Source organism: Cladophialophora yegresii, assembly GCF_000585515.1.
Source record: "Cladophialophora yegresii CBS 114405 chromosome Unknown aczIN-supercont1.3, whole genome shotgun sequence".
NCBI lineage: Eukaryota > Fungi > Ascomycota > Eurotiomycetes > Chaetothyriales > Herpotrichiellaceae > Cladophialophora > Cladophialophora yegresii.
Genome location: NW_006913047.1, coordinates 1654734 through 1675083, shown reverse-complemented (window position 1 = coordinate 1675083; position 20350 = coordinate 1654734). Strand labels below are relative to the sequence as shown.

General features: G+C 54.3%; 6 protein-coding genes across 6 annotated transcripts; 1 reads left to right on the top strand and 5 right to left on the bottom strand.

Annotated features, from left to right (window-relative positions):
- Nucleotides 1–1269: 1269 nt before the first annotated feature.
- On the bottom strand, nucleotides 1270–4449 carry A1O7_04317 (uncharacterized protein; the record flags this gene model as incomplete). Its single annotated transcript, XM_007758328.1, has 1 exon — nucleotides 1270–4449. One exon carries the CDS (start codon nucleotides 4447–4449, stop codon nucleotides 1270–1272), a length of 3180 nt encoding a protein of 1059 aa, XP_007756518.1.
- Nucleotides 4450–5069: 620 nt separating this feature from the next.
- On the bottom strand, nucleotides 5070–6521 carry A1O7_04316 (metacaspase-1A; the record flags this gene model as incomplete). The annotated part of the gene is made up of 3 exons (XM_007758327.1): nucleotides 5070–6206; nucleotides 6270–6431; nucleotides 6483–6521. 3 exons carry the CDS (start codon nucleotides 6519–6521, stop codon nucleotides 5070–5072), a joined length of 1338 nt encoding a protein of 445 aa, XP_007756517.1.
- A 2443-nt stretch (nucleotides 6522–8964) lies between these two features.
- Nucleotides 8965–10815, bottom strand: A1O7_04315 (T-complex protein 1 subunit eta; the record flags this gene model as incomplete). Its single annotated transcript, XM_007758326.1, has 3 exons — nucleotides 8965–10103; nucleotides 10177–10668; nucleotides 10767–10815. 3 exons carry the CDS (start codon nucleotides 10813–10815, stop codon nucleotides 8965–8967), a joined length of 1680 nt encoding a protein of 559 aa, XP_007756516.1.
- Nucleotides 10816–11433: 618 nt separating this feature from the next.
- Nucleotides 11434–13325, bottom strand: A1O7_04314 (uncharacterized protein; the record flags this gene model as incomplete). Its single annotated transcript, XM_007758325.1, has 3 exons — nucleotides 11434–12707; nucleotides 12797–13156; nucleotides 13244–13325. The coding sequence occupies 3 exons, from the start codon at nucleotides 13323–13325 to the stop codon at nucleotides 11434–11436; spliced, it is 1716 nt and encodes a 571-aa protein (XP_007756515.1).
- A 1481-nt stretch (nucleotides 13326–14806) lies between these two features.
- A1O7_04313 (uncharacterized protein) lies at nucleotides 14807–15493 on the bottom strand (the record flags this gene model as incomplete). The annotated part of the gene is made up of 1 exon (XM_007758324.1): nucleotides 14807–15493. The coding sequence occupies one exon, from the start codon at nucleotides 15491–15493 to the stop codon at nucleotides 14807–14809; it is 687 nt and encodes a 228-aa protein (XP_007756514.1).
- Nucleotides 15494–17496: 2003 nt separating this feature from the next.
- On the top strand, nucleotides 17497–19466 carry A1O7_04312 (uncharacterized protein; the record flags this gene model as incomplete). The annotated part of the gene is made up of 3 exons (XM_007758323.1): nucleotides 17497–18112; nucleotides 18180–18974; nucleotides 19033–19466. 3 exons carry the CDS (start codon nucleotides 17497–17499, stop codon nucleotides 19464–19466), a joined length of 1845 nt encoding a protein of 614 aa, XP_007756513.1.
- Between the last annotated feature and the right edge of the window lie 884 nt (nucleotides 19467–20350).

Here is a 20350-nt window from a genome sequence, read left to right as displayed (position 1 = left end):
GATGAGACAGGATAGTGGGGGCTGCAATGAAATGAATCGAGGTGAGTGTGAATGAATGGCATTGAGACCTTTGGACGTGCGGCAGTGTCTAGCCGAAGCATCTTTGACCGCCATCTCTTCTTTCCAGTCCGGGTCTCAAGAGTGTGTTTTCTACATATCAGCCCGTCAATCAACCAAGGGCATAAGACGCGACGACCGACATCTCCTCCTGTTAGCCGGATCTCGAGGAATCGTTGACATGTCGATCAAACAAGCATGTGGGGCATAGCGACCGACTTCTCTTCTTTCCCAGTCGGGTCTCGAGGAATCGTTGACTTGTCGGCCAAAGAAACGTGGGCATCACGCGTCGTCACGCTCTTGGACCACGGCCTGGCAACCTGACTGTGCTTCGGTCATCACTTACTTTGGGCTGGCGACGGAAGTTCAACGTAGCCGTGCTGCTGACGATAGCCCTGTAATTAAGCTGTAGTGCCCAAAGGGCCGACCCGGAACATTGGCGCTGTCGACCAGTCTGAGCAGTTTCGCTCTCATATATTCGTCTCCATTCTTTGCGATCAAGTAAGTGAGAGGTTCGACCAGGAAGTAGGCTGGACCGGGCGGTGGTGGCACGGTTTGCTGCCTCAGGCAGAGCAGAGCAGAGCGCACAGATTAGATTGACATGACATGACATGACATGCCACAACAACAAACAGCCAGCCAGCCAGCCAGCCAGCCATTCCGCACGCCCGTCAAATCAAATTCGGATGATCAGGACCTCGACTCGCCGACAGACTGGCGGAGCTGCCAGAGGGGTCAACGCCGCCCATGCCCCGGGGAGAGTTGGCAAGAATGGCAAATCCTCTTTCTTACGACAGATTTCGCAGAGTGTACTAATTAATTAGCTACCCCAGGATCCGTTGATGGGAGATAAAAACCCCTTCCGGCAGCCGAGTCCATGTAAGATGGCCTGCAGCAGGGAACAGGCAGCGGGAGCAAGCACGGGAAGTGATACTGTGGTCTTCGTTATACGCCAGAATCATGATATAACAGGTATCGCAAGTGCCAAGTACCTTGTGGTGAATCGTCTCTTCGCCGTATACAGTAGGCCTGCAAGAACAAAGACAACCAACCAGAGGAGGAAGCCCATATCTTGAATGCTTCGTGTTAACATCTCAATGTTTCATGTTGGTATCTCAATGCTTCGTGCTAACATCTCAACGCTTTGTGCTAACATCTCCATGCTTCGTGCTAATATCTCAAGGCTTCGTGTAAAGGTCTCTATGCTTCGTGTCAAGGGTACAAATAACCCTTCTCAAAATAGTTGCCGTACATGTCCACAACGCCGGTCCGACCCTTGGGTATCGCGTTGCGGATGACCTTGATCTCGCCCTTCCAATGGCCCTCGACGTATCGCATATCAATGTCATTAACATCACCTGCTGCTGCTGCTGGTATTTGAGTCGCAGGATTATGTGCTGAAGCAGCACTCCCATTTCCATTCGCGTATGACAACGACCCCGGCCCTGCACCGTGGTCAAACCCGTATCCGTAGCCTCTTGGGGCGGAGCTACTGTTGGAACGCCCGTGACCTGCACGGCTCATTCTATACCGCGCCAACTCTTCCTCGTAGGCTTTCTTCCTCTCTTTCCTCCACGCCGCCACTTCGGCGATGACATCCACTGTCGCTTCTTCCTCCTTTCGCTCCATGGGATTCGATGTCGGCACAGGGATGGAATCCCGCGACCGCGGTCGATACTGGCCGTTTATGAATTTCGGCGAGACTGGACTACCCTGGATCTCGGCTAGCACATTTCTAGGGACGCCGGAACGCTGAGATTCGTTCGAACTTCGCCTGTTTCGTCCCAGTGGCAGATGCCTTGGGCTTCTCAGCGTCGCGTTCGAGTAATTCATCGAGAAGGGCGACAGCGTCCCCTGCCCGTGAAAGCTGCCGTGGGGACTGTTGGAGCCGCTTTCCGGTGGGTTGTCTTCCGGGCCTAGCAGGATCTTGTCGTCGAAATGTGCAGTTGGGAAGTACTTTTCTGGGTCATGTTGATAGATTCCACACTCGTCTTGCTCTTCGCCTTCCTCCCCAAAGAAGCTGAAGTCGTTCTCGGCGGCCGACCATAGATTCTCACTATCCCGGTCCCCAGTCGATGATTTGCTCATGCTGATGCGCTGGCGAGTGTGCTGCCACCCGCGCTGGACGACGGCATCCTTGGAGACCGGCTGCTCCATCTCGAGTACGATCGTCCTAAGCGCAAAGAGTGACCGGGCCTGTTCAAGCTCGGCAACGTGTCGAGCCGGACCAGGTGGAAGGGAGTAGTCCGTCCGCGCGAGGAGACGAGCGAGTGCAGCTTCGTCAGCACAAGCAGATATGAAAGACTTGAGCGCAAACACAACCGGCGACGATTTGGGGACCGTGGTGGGCACGTTCGTCAGGACTAGGGTTCGCAGGTTGGGAAGCACGGCAGGATGTAAAAATGTTAGGTTTTGAACAGTGATCTTTGAGTTCACTCGTACACCTCTGGAGGACAGTCCAGGAGGCCTTTTGGCTAACAAGGCCTCTATTCGTGCTTGACGGTGCTGCAAAGCGGCCGCTGGTATGGACGGCGATAGACTTTGGGGTGGTGGGGGTAGGGGGCGGGACGTCTTCGGGGTTGACGCTGTCTCATTTGACGTCTTCGGAGATAACACTGTCCCGTTCGTCCTCTGTGGAACAGAAGTTGGTGGCGGTTTATTATTGGGCAGAGGCGGAGCGACCAGCGGCTGGAATGTCATGTTGTTGGGATGTGACGATAGTGGGGATACCGGCGACAGGATCGATCTCGTGGTACTGTGAGTGCCTGTCTCATCGGAGATCTCGGATTCAACCACTGTTCCGCGATCATCGTATTCTCCATCTCCACGGGACTTGTCGTTCACTATTACCTCCGGTGCATAGGGTCCTTCCCCACGAATAGGACTCTGTGTTTCGGTGGCCGGACTTGCGACTTCGGGTTTGTCTCCAACCGGCGGGCTGAGGGCAAAGTATATCAGATCACCTACCAGTTCAACCCTGGGCTGGGCAGGGGTGGCATCCAGCTCAAAGATCTCCTCATTAGCCGGAAGCTCTACGGCATAATGGGCGGGCGCCGGCGCTTCGGCCAGCCGCCTGGCTTCGGGGGGTAGCTCCGCTGCCAGTGGCTCAGACCCAGCAAGCTCGACAGAAGCTGCTTTCGGCTTGACGACCTCATGTGGTGCGTCAAGCTTTGCTGTGATCAATGCATGATCGACGCGAAGGTATGTTAGATTCTTGCTGGCTGAACGAGCAAGCACAGGAATCAATTTCTCGGCGCCTGGGAATCGTACTTCGTCGATGTAGCCTGTAGGCGAAGCAAGGGACTGGGTCCGTGCAATGGTTTTGACGGTGTCGACCGAACCGCCGTCCAGGATATGGAGCCTTTCCGACTTTAGTAGACTTGATAGACCTTCGACAGAGAGACGATTGCCAGAAATGTAGAGATGAGTTAGACCGCGATGCGGGATGTCCTCGAATGCTAGCCTGCCGGTAAGTGGTTTCGTCAGCTGCTTGAGGAGCTCGTGATCGAGCTCTTCACTCCGTAGAGTATCCAGGCTGAAGAAATCGGGGCCGGGCGCCATGCCTACAGGCCAGTCCTCGACATTCAAGGTGCCTCGTTGTGTGACATCTGAAGGCAAAAAGCACGCTTGCATCAACGATCGCACGGCCATATCAGTCAGAAGATTGTCGCTCAGATCCAACAGCCTTACACGTATGCCGATTGCATTGGCCAGCACCTCAGCCTCTCCATCTTTAAGGCCGACACCACGTAACTTGAGCACCTGAAGGTCTTGCAGATACGAAAGGGCTGCTAGAACTGCGGCGTCTCGAGCGGGTGAGGTATATGACAAATCCAGGTAGACCAGACTGGCGAATCGTGGTAAAGCGCCTGCCAGCGAAGAAGACGTAGTATTCGGTTCGCTAGACGCCAACAGCAACTTCAGCCCGAACGCTGGCAATCTCTCCACATCTTCACTTGACAGTCTTCTTCCCGCGCTTGTGGTTCGCAACGCGTTGAGACTGTGATGGTCGAAGAAAGGTAACTTCGTCACAATCAGGCTTTGGAGGTTGGGAAGGTATTCGAGAACGTCGCGCAACCAGCTCGGGTTGGGACCGCCGTAGATCTCGCTCAGAGCTGGAGGAAGATGCAAGGTATGTGTGAGGTTCCTCACGGTCAACCTCGCTTTGCGCAGGATACGCTTAAACCGGGTCAGGGCGACATAGACGGCGTCGTTCTCAATGCCAAAGTGCGAAGCAGGGTCGCCCCAAAGAAATGGCACGAAGATCGCGTACCATTTCTGACAGACTAGGCAGGCAGCACACAGATCACGGGAGGAGATCCAGGGCGCGATGATGGTCCATGCTTCACGACTGACGGCGCTTTCGTAGGATGGAGGGACATCGGGCTTCATCGCGGCGGACGAAGGTCACTGCGTAACATGATGTCCGGTACGTGAACCAACAGAGACAGTGGAGAGCAACGGCAATTGCATGGATAGGCAGAGCAGGACTGTGTATACCACATGATGGCGGCGCAGTTGACTTGGCTCCTGCATTTGCCAGTTAGCAGACACAGGCGGAATAAGTCCTCGAGACCACCAATCACTGCCACCGACCACCACTAACGGCCCCTAACACCTTCGCTAGCACACCGTAGGGCATGGATCACGTGGCACCTGCGTCATCACGTACTGTGTCAGGCAACCAGGTTTCGCCGGGCGCGTGAGATGGTGCGCCGTAGGCTAGGACAGAGTTCTTGTCTGAGTTGTGACTGCGTACGACTACGACATTTACATATCACTGATCGTGGCGAGGAAGGGAGACGGAACGTTGAACGGGTGCTTTTCCTCCGTTATCCTACTTAACACCCCGGCTGCGCAGGTGCTCCGCTATAGGACCAGTCCGTTCAGCTGTACATCCCCCAAAAGGCATTAAGCCACAGAAATACAGCGTCTCTCAAAGTGTTGGTGTCAAGCTCTCCTTGGGTATCACTATCATCTTCTCATGACGTCCTCACATCACGTACAGCAGATCAGTGTCTGTAAAGAATCGGATTAGCGTGAGAACCCAATAGCAAGGCGACAGAAAACTTACTCAACGGGTGCGAACAACTCAGCTGCGGCTTCTGCGTATATTTCGAGGCCAACTCGTCCCGAATGCTGTTTAGAAGTTGCACGTAGCTCTGATGCGGGTTCTTCTTCAGGGCGGTCACGAAGGCCCAGCTCATTGCCCCGGTTGCTTCTCCTCCGATATTGGCATCTTGGCTGGTCTGTGCGTCTTTGCTGCCCGACCACATTATCACATCGGCGGGGCTTGTCTTCGTCTGCTTGTTCCGTTCGTATGTGGAGTTTCCACCCACTTTCTTGAACAGTCCCATTGCCGATGACGCCATGCCGCTCAAATCGCCTCGGGCATAAGACGACACAATAGACAGCAAACCTTGGCCAGCCTCCTTTGCCAAGTTGGGCTCCTTGAGTACTCCTTGGGTGGAGTAGATGTACGGCAAGTCGAGGGCGGATCCGGAGTGGCAAGAGTCGAAGATGGCTGTCAGTCTCACTCCGGGCTTCAGAGGCTTGACCATGATCCGGTGCATCTCGTCGTCTACAATGTGGCCGGCCGACCGGAAATCGACCGGGTAGATGACTTCGTCATAGCCGTCTTCTTCGTCTCCGTCTAGATCCGGCGTCTGCCCACCATGACCACTGTAGTGGAAGAATAGGGAGTCATTGGGTTGCGCATCCTTGACCAGCCAGTGCATGGCTCGGAGAATGTTGGCCTTTGTGGGCTGTGACATGGGGTTCTGCTGATCGTCCGTCAAGATAACCATGTCTTCTCTTGCATATCCAAAGTTTTGGTTCAAATAGGTTGACATGTTTTTCACGTCGTTGATGCAGCCCCGAAGTTGCCCTCTCTGACCAAAATAGTTGATGCCGATCAACAAGGCCTTGCGCTTCCCAGTACAGTTGGAGTATTGGAAGGCATAACCGGCGGGCGCGCCGTGGCCAAACTGCTGAGGTGCTGTAGGAGGTGGGGGAGGGTTCTGGGAGCCATATCCATGGCTGTTGTTGTACGCTGGCATTCCCGGTCGCGGGCCTGGGTAGCCATTCGGTTGTGGCGGCGGCGAGTTCCATTGGCCGTAGCCGCCTTGGGATGGAGGGGGAGGGTTGTTCTGAAATGTCTGTTAGCCTGTGCTCACACGAGTGGCATCCTGCCGAGTAACAGTCTATCTTACATATCCGTAGGGTGCAACGTTCTGCGGAGGCGGTTGCCAGCCTCCTTGTGGTGCGTAGCCCGGTTGATTATAGGATTGTTGATTGTAGGACGGTGGGTTGTATCCTTGGGGAGGATAGGGCTGCGGCGAGTTCGCGGGCGGATAGCCATAGCCACTGTGTTGCTGGCTGCTGTTAACATGGCGCTCTCATTCCATGTCTGTTTGCTTGCTCACCTGCGCGCCGCCATACCCTTGACCAGGATAGTACGACATCCTTATAAGCTGTTCTTCTTCCCTTGCACCAAAGCCGGTGGAAGGGCACAAACGATCGCAACCGCGCTGCCCGGATGATGTGCACGACCCAAGCAAGTCTCAAGCGCCGGGTGATTCCCGCAGTGTCCGAAGGGGATATTTTCAGTTGCACGGAGGAAAGTGTGTGGAGGTGATTCGTAAGTCAACAGGTTGAAGTCGAGAACAAGTTGGGCCGCGCCAGGGTCGGGGCTGTTGTTTCGGGGCCAGAAAAACAAGGGTCTGGGAGCCTATCCACGTCTATCCGAGGTGGAGAAATGCAGTTGACGTGCTTAGCGAGAATCTTAACCTGTGTCGCTGGCGCGACGACAAAGATATAGGGAAGACAAGAGTGATATGTTCTACGTTGTACGACGGGCGAAGGTGGAATGAGGCAGTGGCAGCGACGACCTGAAATGCTGCAGTTGTAACTCTTGAAGCCCGACTGACTTCTTGGTCTCTTGTTCTCGACCGACGACAAACGCGCAAGCACCAGAAGCTGCAGGAAGAGCTGACGAATGCGCTGGCTCAGGCTTTTCCTCCGGCGCTTTAGCTTCGTGATCAGATCAGGCATCGCCTCTGATTCGCGCATCTGTCTTACATCTCCTCGCGTAGCCGGGGGATTTGGCACCTGCTTTCCCAAGGGTCTCTGCCCTGTCGCTTGCCCATTACGTCTTGGTCGAATGAAGCAATGGCCCGGCCGGATCCAGCGCCTGATCGAGAAACCGTTCGCCTAAATAGATTTGTCGACATACACAGTACTGTACGTGCTGTGTAGCCGTCCTTCAAATGTTGCTGTTTGTGCTGCTGCAAGCTTGTCCTGCGCTCATCAGCCCACGATGACGATGCTGGCCGAGCACTGGCGTTCCAGCGATACTCCATCTGGCAACACGCTTCGTTCGTCAGGTTCAGCAGCAATTACACAAAAATTGAACTGGACACAGCATTCATCACGGATACTATCTGACCCGAGCCAGGGCGCTGCTGCGCGCGGCAGCGTGTCTTTACAGGGACGTAGCTCTATCTCGTCACCCTGGATCCACGTGGCATTCCTTGCTTTGCTTCAGGATTATCTGTGGTGTCACTAACCACCAGATCCATCACAAAGTGAGCATCAGCGATTTGCACGTGTCTGGATCCCATGCTGAAACGGCTACTGGTACTTCAAGAACGGCTCCGCCACACCTTTCAAGAACATTCCCGCTCCATTGGTTCCGCGCTCCAGGGCTGAAGTGCGGGACACCAGCTGTCCTACAACGTCCATCAATCATCGGGCTCCCGTATCTGCCACACCAGCGTCTGGCCCAATCGAGCTCCAACCGCTTGCACCTACCCTTAAACAGCAGTTGGTGAACCGCAAAGAGCTGTTACGCGCCACCAGATTGGGAAGCTACAGCCTTGACCGATCACTCCGCAGCAGCCACTTCAGTGTCCTGGCAGTCGTCGGCAGTGTCTGCGGCTGCTTGTCACAACGGTATGCCTATTCGAGACAGACCTTTGACCTCTGATAGCTTCGACAAGTATGCAGGAGATCGCCGTAATCTGCCAACCCCGCACAGGCACGATTGCTCAAAGATCCCGCCTGGGAAGTGCTCAGCCAGTCAGAACTGTAGGGAATTGACCCCGGATCTCGTGGCATTCAATCCTCGTCTGACCTTCGTGTCGATTTCGGGACGCTGTACCGTCCACACGCTAACCCAAGGACACACGTATGTCCTGACTCCTGTGGCGCCGGACCAGAGCTCCAATTCTGTGGCTGCCGATACGACGCGGTGGACAAAAGGACATATTCACCCCCTGCAGGTGGCTTATCACGGCGGGCACGTGGACACAAGCGGCATTGCGGGAACGCTCTCCGGTGCCGGATGGCTGACTATACAGTACTGGCAAGGGGTCCTTGGCTCACTGTCGCTCGCATAGGATATTGCACACCTATGAGGCTGAATCTTTGAGTCACGGGCAGCCTTTGGGCTGGATCTATTTTTCTGCGAAGGTCGCGGGACGCGCGGGGGCTTAAGGCTCTCCTCGACCGACCCGTCGTTGTGGCAATTTCAGCAATACCTTTTGTAGGCTCTGCTCTCCACCAGGAGAAGCAGGATTGACTGCGAACGCTCTCCCTCGCCAGCCTTGACTCTTTCGTAGGGTGATCCGGGTTCGCACGTCCACAGACGTCTGCCACAGGATATCCTTCCGATAGCCAGAGCTCTTCAGACACAGCCATGGTGACACCACTCATTCATCGACTTGACAGATCGCCCCGTCCGGTTTCGACACTGTCTTCTCTCTCCATCTTTACTCCGACCCGGCTAGCCATGGTGTCATTCATCACATTCTGAGGCGTTATGGGTATTCATAGCCTGGGCCGCAGACTGTTCTCCGAGAACGTTTGTATGCCCGCTGCGGGCAATATCGTTTCATACTATCTTCTTCACCGTCTGGGCATTCCCCTTCCTCTGCCCCTCAAGGCCCGCTGAGCGGCACCTGGAGGCAAGCCCCTGGGCGGCGCCTGCGGACCTTGACTCTCCTCGTTCTTGATCGTCTCGTCGACACTCAGGATCAGACACGCCGCCTCGACGGCCGCAGAGATGGCGTTGACCTTTACAAGCGCCGGTTCCCACACGAACGCATCCATGTTGTTCCGCACACCTTCGTGATCAAAGTCGACGCCCGCCCAGATGTGTCCCTTTCGATGCTCCACCCGCAGACGATTGAGGATGTCTGTCGCGTCGAAACCGGCATTGTCGCATAATTGGCGTGGTATGACCTCGAGAGCCTTTGCGAAAGCTTTCACGACGGCCTGCTGCTTGTGTGGGACATTCTTATCAGCATACCGGTGGAGGTACCCTGAAACCTCCATTTCGATGGCGCCACCACCGGCCACAATGGTGTGGTTCGTCAGTGCGCGCTTGACAATCATGATGGCGTCGTGTAATGATCGCTCAACTTCGGCAATGAACTGTTCGGCGCCACCTCTCAGCACCAAGGTGCAGGTTTTCGCTTCGGGGCATTGACTGAACAGGTTATACCGCTCGCCACCAATCTGCCGCTCTTCAAACAGCCCACACGTCCCGAGATGTTGAGGGAGAATGTCGCTGCATGTGCTCTGCGTGACTGCACCGGTGGCCTGGCATACCCTTTCCAGGTCATCGCTTGACACACGACCAGCGCAGAAAATGTCCCGGTCTGCAAAGTACTGTGTCGCCAAATCGCCAATGGGCAGTTTGCTGAGCACCACTTTGGCGCCCGTCTTGTACAGTGCCTCCATCTTGTCATAGATGATCTGCCACTCCGCATCCACAATCGCTTGGTATTCGGATACCTGGTCGATCCGCACCTCTGCGTTGTCTTTCTCTGCCTTTAACTCCAGTTCCACGTTTAGACAGACGATCTTGGGATTTTTGAACGACTTTGGCTGTTGCTCGAATCCAGCGTAGGAGAACGTCTTTTTGAACGCTACCCCATCGACGAATAGCGAATCTTCCAGCGCACCGCCCGTGATCTTCTTGATTCCGATGAGTTTCTCATTCAGGTCTTCTTGGTCGAGCGAGAGGACTGCGTCGACAACCACTACATTCGTCACAATTAGTTCAATCCTGACCATACCCCACCCGAAAGAAATGGTTTGGGGGGAAGAACATACTCTTGGTGAAAAACCCGGCATTGCGATGAATCAGCTTGCTGCTCATCGCCGTGGCCGCCAACTTCCGTAGCGTCTCCCTCTTGTCCTTGGTGTCATCCACATTCACGGCAATCTCCTTGATCTTGTTGATTGCCATCTGGCTCGAGCGCCTCAGCCCCTTCACAATCGTCTGGGTACTCACGCCCTGCTCGACCAATTCTTTGACCTCCTTGAGAATCTCCCCAGCAAGGACAACCACCGAAGTCGTACCATCGCCGACCTCGGCGTCCTGCGACCTAGCGATGTCCGTGAGGATGCGCGCCGCGGGGTGTACAATGTCCAGTAGTCGCATGACGGTGGCACCGTCGTTCGTGATCGTCTGCTTCCCACCTTGGTCGACGAGTAACAGATCCCCGCCGTAGGGGCCCAGCGTGGATTTAATCGTAGATTGGACGGCGAGGCAGGCGGAGATGTTTGACAGAATTTGACCCTTTCCCTGTGAGGCGTCGGTCCCTGGTCAGGCAAGTTAGATGACTCAATCGGTTGTCAAGAATCTCCGCAGGAGTCTTTGCAGGACAATATTCTTGCGGAAGTTGGGTGCAATGACTGACCTTCTTTCAGCACGATGATCGTGGGGGTTTGACCCCCGAATGCTGCCATCTTGACAAGAACAATAAGAACCAAGGACACCCAAAAACAAACGCTCTAGACTGAATCAACGGAGGGTAGGCGGCCGGTGGTTGCGGTGCGGGCTGCGAAATTTGGGCCCGCGAATCTTGAGCCTTGTGGATTTTGGAGACGGAGCATACAGACTCGATATGCAGTTCTACGCGGAGCCGCTTCTACGGTGGATCTTAGGCGGGATCATTGCAGAAACAGTGGCGCAAAGCGACGACGAGGATGTGGCCATTCATTTTCATGTCAGCGCAGTTGTTGTCATTCACCCGAGACCAACTGGAAAGATTGGCTAGCTCGCTGAGGTTCGGTGTAGCGACATGGCATGAATGCGATTTCCAGCAAAGTAGTGCATGGAATAGGGAGACTTTGATAATCACTGAGGACAATTTGCGATTCTGAGACACATTACTGGTACTGTATGTAGATTATCGGCGAGATTATAGCGCTTTACCACTCTGAGTTATTCTCAAGCACCACTCTGCCTCTCGAGAGTGTGTCTGTTCCTCAGAAAGCAGCCACAATGACACGGCCCCACAGGTCCTTGCCTCCTTGGACACGGCCTGCAAAACCGGCAACGCCTCTCCATGCTCATCTTACTACTTATTGTACATGTGCCTCAGCCGTCGGCGGGAGGTCCACCGCCGGCGTCTCGGCCTTCCGCAAGATTTCCTCCTCGTCGTCCTTCGGCCTCGGGGCCAGCAGGAACTGAAAGATGGCCGCCATGGCCACGACTGCGCAGCTCCACCACGCGCCTGCCGAGCCAAAGCTGCTGTAGAAGATGCCAACGAGCGGTGGCGCCACTGTCCGGGCGGCTGAGCAGGCTGACATTGCGAGCCCGTTCACTTCGCCCAACACCGATGGCGAGGGAGTCGCGTTCTTCAGCAGGATCAAGAATGCTGGGAATGAAACCACACCGGTGAAACTCGTCAAGGCGAGGATGCCGTAGACGCCAGCCCCCGGGTTGGGCAACAGGGAGAGAAACGGCACAATGAGGTAGATGAAGGGGCTCAGGATTGTGACTGACAGCACAGCCTTCCAGACGCCCAATCTCGCGACGAAGAAGGTGAAGACCACGCCTTGGAAAAACAGCGACATAAGGCTGCCGGTGGCGAGATAGGCTCCGACATCGTGCAAGGTCATGCCGAGGCCGCCTTTTAAATCAAGCTCGCGCGAGCCTCGCCGTGCGTCGTCGAGGAGATAAATGGGCAGCAGTGAATAGAACCCCATGGAATGGTAGGATTGAAATATCAGCGCGATGGTCCACATGATGACGCCCTTGTTGAAGGCTTTGATCTTTTCGGGCTTGATGGTGTGCTCAGTCATGTCATCCTCAACCACCGCGGAGTCGAATCCAGTTTCAACCCCTGTCTCAACGCGGGGGAGGGCAGGCCGCGCCACCGTGCTTGACTTGTGATGAAGCCGAAGCGAGCCGAGAGAAGCCAACGAGCCGCGCCGGAGATCGAACGCCGGGTCAACGGGCAAGGGCATTGATTCCGCCACGTAAGTCACTCCACCGGGGGCGTTTGAAAAGGCACTGACTGCCGATGCCCTTCGCCGCCTTGGTGGCAGCAAAGACGTCGTCTCATTAGCAACGTCGACACCGCTCGGTGGGATGTGCGCAAAGCTTGGGACTCGGCTTGGGGCAGGTGACCTCGGATTCGTCTCTTCAAGGAATATGACGCCTTGGATGATGGCGATGACGATGACGACCACCGAGACCAGATTCGGCAGCAAGTAGGGGTATTGGCCGAAGATGCCCTCTGGGGAGAACACGTCAGGGTAGAAGCGCGCAGGTTGTGCCAGGAAACCTCCCAGTGCTGAACCGGCGATTGAGCCCAGACTCCAGACGAAGGGCTGCACTGCATATGCGGATGCTGGAATGCATGAATGTCAGTTGTAGTCCGCATTGATACATACAACCGCATCTGAATGGCCACCAGGATCATAGGATGAGAAGACTTACGCTCGTGCTCCGGCCTCTTCACCATCTCAGCCACCATGGTCTGCATAACAGCAACGTTACCGTTCAGGAGTCCACCGACTACCCTCGCCAGCAAGGCCACCCAATATCTCTTGGCGAAGCCGAAGATCAAGCTCGAAAGAGCGACTCCCACGAGGCCAAAGAGTACTATTGGCTTCCTGCCATAACGATCTGAGATTCTGCCCCAAATCATCGCGGTGCAGGCTTCAGCCATGGCGAAGGCTGAAACCAGAAGACCGGCGTAGAAGGATGCATCTTCCTCGCCTTTGATGTCCTCGACCATCACGAACGTGTAGGCCGTGATTGAGCAGAAGGCAATGGGCTCTGCCAGCCGACATAATGCTATACATGGTGATCAACGGTCAGCAATTTGGCCCAGGAAGGTGATGAAACGGGGCGAATAATCTGATAGACGGGACAACAACATACCCAAGACCGTGAGCTGTTTGTAAGGATAAGCATCATCACCATCTCGCGGTGGCGGGACGGCTCGTTCATGTTGTGCCGGCATGACCTTCGACTCTGGAGTCTGGAATGTCTGGTCTGGCCGGATGAATTCACGGCCGGCAGCAGAATGAAAGACGATAAACTCCCGCAACTCAAATTTCAAAATTTCACCCAAGCCTACACGAAGGAGAACAACCACAATAAGACGTACCCAGGAGAAAGAAATGGTCCAAGAGCCAGAGGCCACACACACTCACACACGCACACACATCTGTGAAGAGTCTTCGCGTCAAAGAGTGGCGGGGATCAGCGACTGTCCTCGGGCCTCACATACGGGACATGAGGCCTTCATCAGCTCCAGCCTTGAAATTGAGGGGAACCTTAATTACTCGCCGCACCGCCTTCATGCAGGGTTTAGTCCTGGATTCGCCAGTCAAATTTCACGCAGCGGGCTACTTCGGTTAGATCTCAGATCGACGTCTGTTAGCAGGATCTTGTGTCGTTGAGCTTTGGTTCCTGTGGGGAACGATGCTGTACGATGCCCGTTGTGGGCGGCATACATAATTGTGCCAAGATGCGCATTCCGGATGCTGTTTACCGCCTGCTCAGTGGTGACTTAGGCTGTTCTTCGGTTGATTCCCACGCATTTTCTCCCGCCTCAAACCATGGCATGACTCGTACGAGTGCGATCATCCATAGTGCGATGAACGTGCGGAGTCCCGGAGGTGAGCTAAAGGCATACTCCGTATCACCTGAACACTTCCATTGCAGGCAGGATTCTCGCTTGGATACACCGTACAAATGCGGCTGCGTTTGGAAACAGAAACCAACAACGCAACAGATGACCGCCGTTGCAGGTGTGTAGCAGGCTTCCACACGCGGCTGTGCTTAATGAAGACTGGTGACAGTTGCAAGTGCATAGAAACTACGCTCTTCTCGTGGTGCCATGCACGTTGTCATGCAGATACTGAGCTTGGTGCAACCCGCGCACGGGTCGTTGAATCGTCGATTGGTGCACGGGCCAGTGATTCGACACCCTTCCATGGGCCTGTCAATCACAATGATCGTTGCCGAGTCGCACAGGTCAACTATGTGTTTCCTCACCGCCGTGTCACAGAATCGTGGTCGAAGCTGTCAAGTAGATGACGTTGACGTGACTGGAAAAGAGACATCTAGATGTGAGCAGCTGTCAAAGGCAAATTTAAGCGGATGTTAAAGCTGGAAAAGCGGAAGAAGGAAGGAATGATTGGGCGAAAGAGGCCTGAACCCCAAAAGGAAGACGAGTGTTGGCCCTGACATTTGGTGGTTGCTGCCAACTGACCACCCAATGGAGCTGCGCAAAGCACATTATTGCACGTCATCAGCGGCTGTCACTGTATAGCTCCTTCTCGGATTCAAGGTTAGTACCACAAGCGAAACAAGAAAATCAGCCACAGTCATAGGTAGTGACTAGGTCACATTTCCAATTAAGCTAACGTGCCTGAAATGCTATTCCATTCCACGATCACTTCAATCTTCCTTTTACGCAGACAGGATATCTAACCGCTAATTCGGGTAGATCAAGCCAGGCCCGAAGAGCGTTTTGTTTGCAACATCATTGGTGTTGATGAACGCTGCACTGGAATTCGTGACCGCCACGATGATAAGGCCATTCAAGTTGTTCTTGGTGAAAGGGAAGTCGGCTTGAAAGGTGAACATCCCGTTGCTCGAAGTAGCGTTGCTGATTGCCTGCACGATGGGCAGATTCAGCTGGTTGATGTACACCAAGTTGAAACCCTCCGTTGAATTCGTCCGTATGCTGAATGTAAGGTTTTGATCCACCGCTTGGATATTCTTCGTCAGGACACTCAGCGTGCCGAAAATGGGAACATCAATTATGTTGTCATTCGGACATGTGCCGGGAACGATGAAGTTTTGCTGAAGTGCCAAGTAGGCAAACTCGCGTGTCGACTGCGTCAGGAACGGCTGGTCAGCCGGAACGAGGTCTTGGAAGAGCGTGCGATAAACGCCTAGTTGCTCTCCCTCCTGGCCAACAGTAGCCACGATGTCGCGAATAAGGCTCGAGTCGCCGTTTTGGCCAAGTCTCACTGCAACATCTTGCAGGCTACTGATAACCACGGCCGTAAAATTCGCTGCCAACGGGATGGCGCTGACGAGGTCCGTAGCTGAACATGCAGGTTGAATCTGAGAAACATCAAAGTGTCTCAAAAGCCGCCCCTGCTTGAAGGGCATGCCACTGCTCCTGACCTTGAATTACGGTCAACTTTGCGACAATGTCTGCGTTCATGGCAGCGTCGGTGATCTCGAAACCGGGAACATTGTTGGTGATGTTCAGCAATAGTTGCGTGAAATATTACACCTCGAAGGTCACTTGGAGCTGAACGACCTTAAGACTTCGAAGGTCATCCGCCGCGAGGGAAGGCAGCGGTGCTGCATTTGATATTGAGCCGTATGCCTGCACCGTCAATGCCTGGAAAGCAGGCGTGTTGTTGGGGAAATTTTGGAAAGCCATTGGACAGTGGGAACACCACTGGCGCATTGAAGCCGTTTGCCCCGACAGGAAACAGCGCAGGTAGAGATGAAGGTGCCACAGGTGTATTGTTGTTGAGGGAACCGACTTGTGGAGCAGCCTTGGCCAGGAGTGTAAATGCTAGGACAGCAGTGAACCGGGGAGCCGATATACTGTGTAAAATGCATGCTTGCTGTCTGGACAATGAAACAAGGGCTTTCGCGAGTAGATGTACGCGAGCTTCTGTCAAGGGTGAAAAGGGGTTTTTGACTTGATGGCAGAGCTGGTGATTTATAGAGGACTGATTGTAGACTATCGCTGTTCTTCGCGGCCACATATTCTCCGTCTAGATCAAGATGGTGGTCTCGTCTGTGTCGAGGCTGTGCTCTCTCACACGGTCGACAAGCAAGTTCCCGAACACCATCGGAAAGTATGCGTTCAGCACTCTACCCTACCTGTACCAACCATGACCAAGCCTGGCTGCATCAGATGTCGACAGACGAATTCGCGTTCATGCCGGGGTGGTCTCGCTGGATGTCCTCGGTGACATACCGTTGTCTAAAGTGTTTCACTGCTCATGTTTAGCTCTGAAACCTCCGACAGGCTCAAACCGTTTATTGCCTGTCTGCATGGCTTGATGGATCGCCCTTCGGTATCCAACAGGCCATGGCAGCCACATACACTCAAAATAGGTCACCATGTCATTGGTGCAGTCATAGAAAGTACTGTAAGTACCCATGCAATAGCGCATCTTCCACTCGTGCTTCCTGCTGAACGCATTGCAAGGGAAATTGTATGGTGAGCTACGAAGGCACAGCAGATTGGCAAAGGCTCGTGTAGAAGTCGAAGTCGAAGTCGAATACGTCAACCTTGACGAAGCTCTGCCATGGTGGCTTGGCCTGCTTAAGCAATAGAAACCTGCTGGGGGCTCACCTTACTCCCACAGGCTCGTCCTGAATGTGCCGCTTTTACACCCACATGCACGCGACTCACCCTCCTCTCACGTTTTTCTCACCTTCTACTTCCTTACCAATTGACCCTCTAAATCAGAGATCGCCTATTTATCTCTGACTATATCTCCCTACCACCACAAACTAAAGACCAAAGCTGCTGGTGGTTAATAAATCCCATCTCTGGAGTCAGCAAAATCTAGGTCTACGGTAACTACTACGTACCACTTGCTTTCTTTCCGTGCCACCACTCGTCATCAAACCATCCCAGTTGAGTCCACTTCAACGCGAGAACCTCACCACGCGGGTACATATTCGATGCTACCTGGCCAGACCGCTGATCAGGCTTGGGCCAATTCAGCTCACCGGCATCTGGAACCATCAGAGACGACGGATTCCGATGCCGATTGCGATTTCGCAATCATCCATCCCCAACTTCCCCGCAAGACTTCCTCCACGACTCGTTTTTCTCTTGGTTCAATGGAGCGTTCGCAGTCCGGGTTCATCGTTCCATGTGGCACCGGGCCCTCTGCAAGATGTGATTGGCTTGCAGTCATGACTATTTCTCTGGGGAGTCGCGATGGCTGCACTGCAATTTACTCCGATGAGGAGTTTCTGGCAACGAATAAAAACGAGCGTCAAGAGTGAGAAAGGTCTAAGTCTTAAGAGGAACATCTCTCAATTGTGAGTTACAGATTTGGAACAAGCATCGAGCGAGCTGAAAGAGCACCTCCCATAATTCTACCCCTTTATACAGTCTGATATCTCTCACAAGCATGTCTCCTGGAAAGACCAAGGATGAAATCCGAGTCTTGACGCCCGTCGGTCAGTTCGGTCAGGGATGGAATTCTGGTGTCTTCTGGGACGCTGTCGAATCTGGCGTGGACGCTATCATTGCCGATGCTGGTTCCACAGATAGTGGTCCCGGGCGCCTCGCGCTCGGCAAGACCGCTGCCTCCATGCAAGGCTACAGGAGAGACTACGGAGAACTTGTCAAAGCTTGTCACACCCACGGTGTTCGCTGCCTCATTGGCTCCGCTGGTGGCTCTGGTTCCAACGCGTTCGTTGACATGAGCACTAAGATCATCAAAGAGATCATCGCAGAGAAAGGGTACCGTCCCATGAAAGTCATCAGTATCTATGCCGAGATCCCGAAGGACGTTGTTCGCCAGAAATTCAAAGACAACCTTATCAGCCCGTGTGGACGTTCCGTCCCTGAGCTCGTGGAGGATGATATCGACAGTGCAACCAGAATCGTTGCGCAAATGGGCTTGGAGCCGTATGTCAAAGCAATGGAAGAGAACCCCGACTTCGACATCATCATCGGTGGTCGGTCCTACGACCCTGCTCCGTATGCGGCATTTTGCCTTCACCATGGCTTCGAAGACACTGGTGAGTGTTCACTGCTCGCATGCTAGTATATTACTGCACAAGAACATTAACGCGATCTTCCTTACAGCTCTCAACTACGCCATGGGCAAGATCATGGAATGTGGAGCACAGTGCGCAATCCCTAAATCCCGGGAATGCCTGGCAATTATTCGGCATGACAGTTTCGACCTGGTCCCGCTCCAACCAGGAGCCCGGTGTACTCCCGTCTCGGTTGCCGCGCATTTGTTGTATGAAAAGAGTCGACCCGATATTCTGCAGGGACCCGGCGGAGAGCTTCACCTAAAGGATATGAACTACGAGCAGGTTGACGAACGCGTTGTCAGAGTCCGGGGCGCCAAGTTCATTCATCAGCCAGAGGGCGAGTACACCGTCAAGATGGAAGCGGCGAAGGTCAACGGATACCAGTCCAGCTTCGTTGGGGCTTTCAGGGACCCAATTCTAATCTCCCAGCTCGACACCTGGATTCCTGCCGTCAAGGAAACGGTGAAGAGTAGGATGTCTTCAGACTATCCTTACGACACCAAAGTCATCACCTACGGCATCAACGGCGTCATGGGCGCTCTTGAGCCGGACAAGAGCCTCCCGAAGGAGGTTTGCATTGTGGTCCAGTGCAGAGCACCGACGCAGGAGCAGGCAAATGAAGTGGCCAATCGGACCAAGATGGGCTTCACCCACGCCCCGTATCCAGGCCAACTCGCAACAGCTGGAAACTTCGCCTGGCCGATCACCCCATGTGAAACAGCAATCGGCCCAGTGCCCGAGTTTTGCATATACCACCTTATGCATAAAGCAGACCCCGTCGGACTGTTCCCGTTCAAGGTGGAGGAATTCCATGGACCGAACACGTTTGTTCATACACCTGGTAAGTTTTGAAGTGCTCCCACCGACCCGAGATTAGCTTGTGTTAACTGGTTGAACAGGTCAGAAGATTGCAGTGAAAGCCGACGCCGCCGTGGCCAATAGCATCGCTCAATTGGCAAAGACTGGCCAGCCAAAGAAGTATTACCTACGCCCCGAGCCGGCCACAGGAACCTGCTATCTGGGAGACGTCGCGTCCGTTGTGCGCAGCAAGATCGCGGGCCCATATGAAGTGACGTTTGACATCATGTTCCCCGACGAGGAGATCTACAACAAGGTGAAGAGCGCCGATGTCTTGTCCCCGGATACTGTGGCGAAACTGTACAACATCCCCGAAAGCGATGTGGTCGCTGCTCTCTGGTGGGATCCTGCCAGGGCGTTCAAGGCCACGATCCCTCGGTACCGCGCATCTGCTGGCTTTGAAGAAACGGACACACATGGCTCTCAACAGCATGCTCCGCTTTTGTACTTGAGCCTTCCCTGGGGTCGGGAGTAGCCCGCGTCCGGGATAGAGAATCGGGATTTGAATTTTTTGTAGCTGCGACTCTATCAAAGATCGCTTTCGCCACTTCGCAGTAGTCAGTGTTTTCTCACTCCACTTCGTCTTCCCCAACCTTGAAAGCTCTTGGTATGGCCATACCTTTGGCGGCTCTAGACTTATTGCTCAAACAGTCTTTCGAGCATAAATGCTGTCATCCCACCCTGATGTCTGAATCCAAGCTCGAGACAGCGACCGGTATCGGGCAAGAGTCGCAATCATGCGAGGCCATCGCATTGTACCGTGAAGCCTATCCCCTGTCTCAGCGGATGCGTGATTGTATAGGACCTCTTGACGCCGTCAAACGAGGCTGAAGTTCCGTTTTCTGTCCCCCTTTCTATAAACCTCCTTACTCGTCACCCAGCGTTTGATCTTCGACTCGAGACAAGCCCAGCGCTGGTACTCATTATGTCCTCTCCTCCTCGCGTCCTCCTTCTCCTACGCGCCGGATCCAAACCTCGGCGCCAAAACAGCCCACACCTTCTCGCTCGAACGCAGGCTACAAGATCGCCCTCGGCCCCTCGTAGCCTGCTCGCTCGACGAAGGGACCTCAACAGAGCGGGTATTACCACACGCGCGCAGACCTCAGCAATCCCGACTGCATACCGGAAGGATCCGACAAGGTGAAACGCCACGTCGGCATTCCCAGCGTGATAGTGTACAACGGTGCGTTGCGCTGCGATGCGTGGGGTTGCGTCGACCTATATTCCCTCCCCTGGTACCGGTATATATTGAGGCACCGCTGGCTCCGTACGCTGTGTGGCGTGCGTAGCCGTGCAACACACCCTCGACGACGCCGCGAACCCGTTCGCCAGTCTTATGCCGGAGAAGGTAATCTCAAC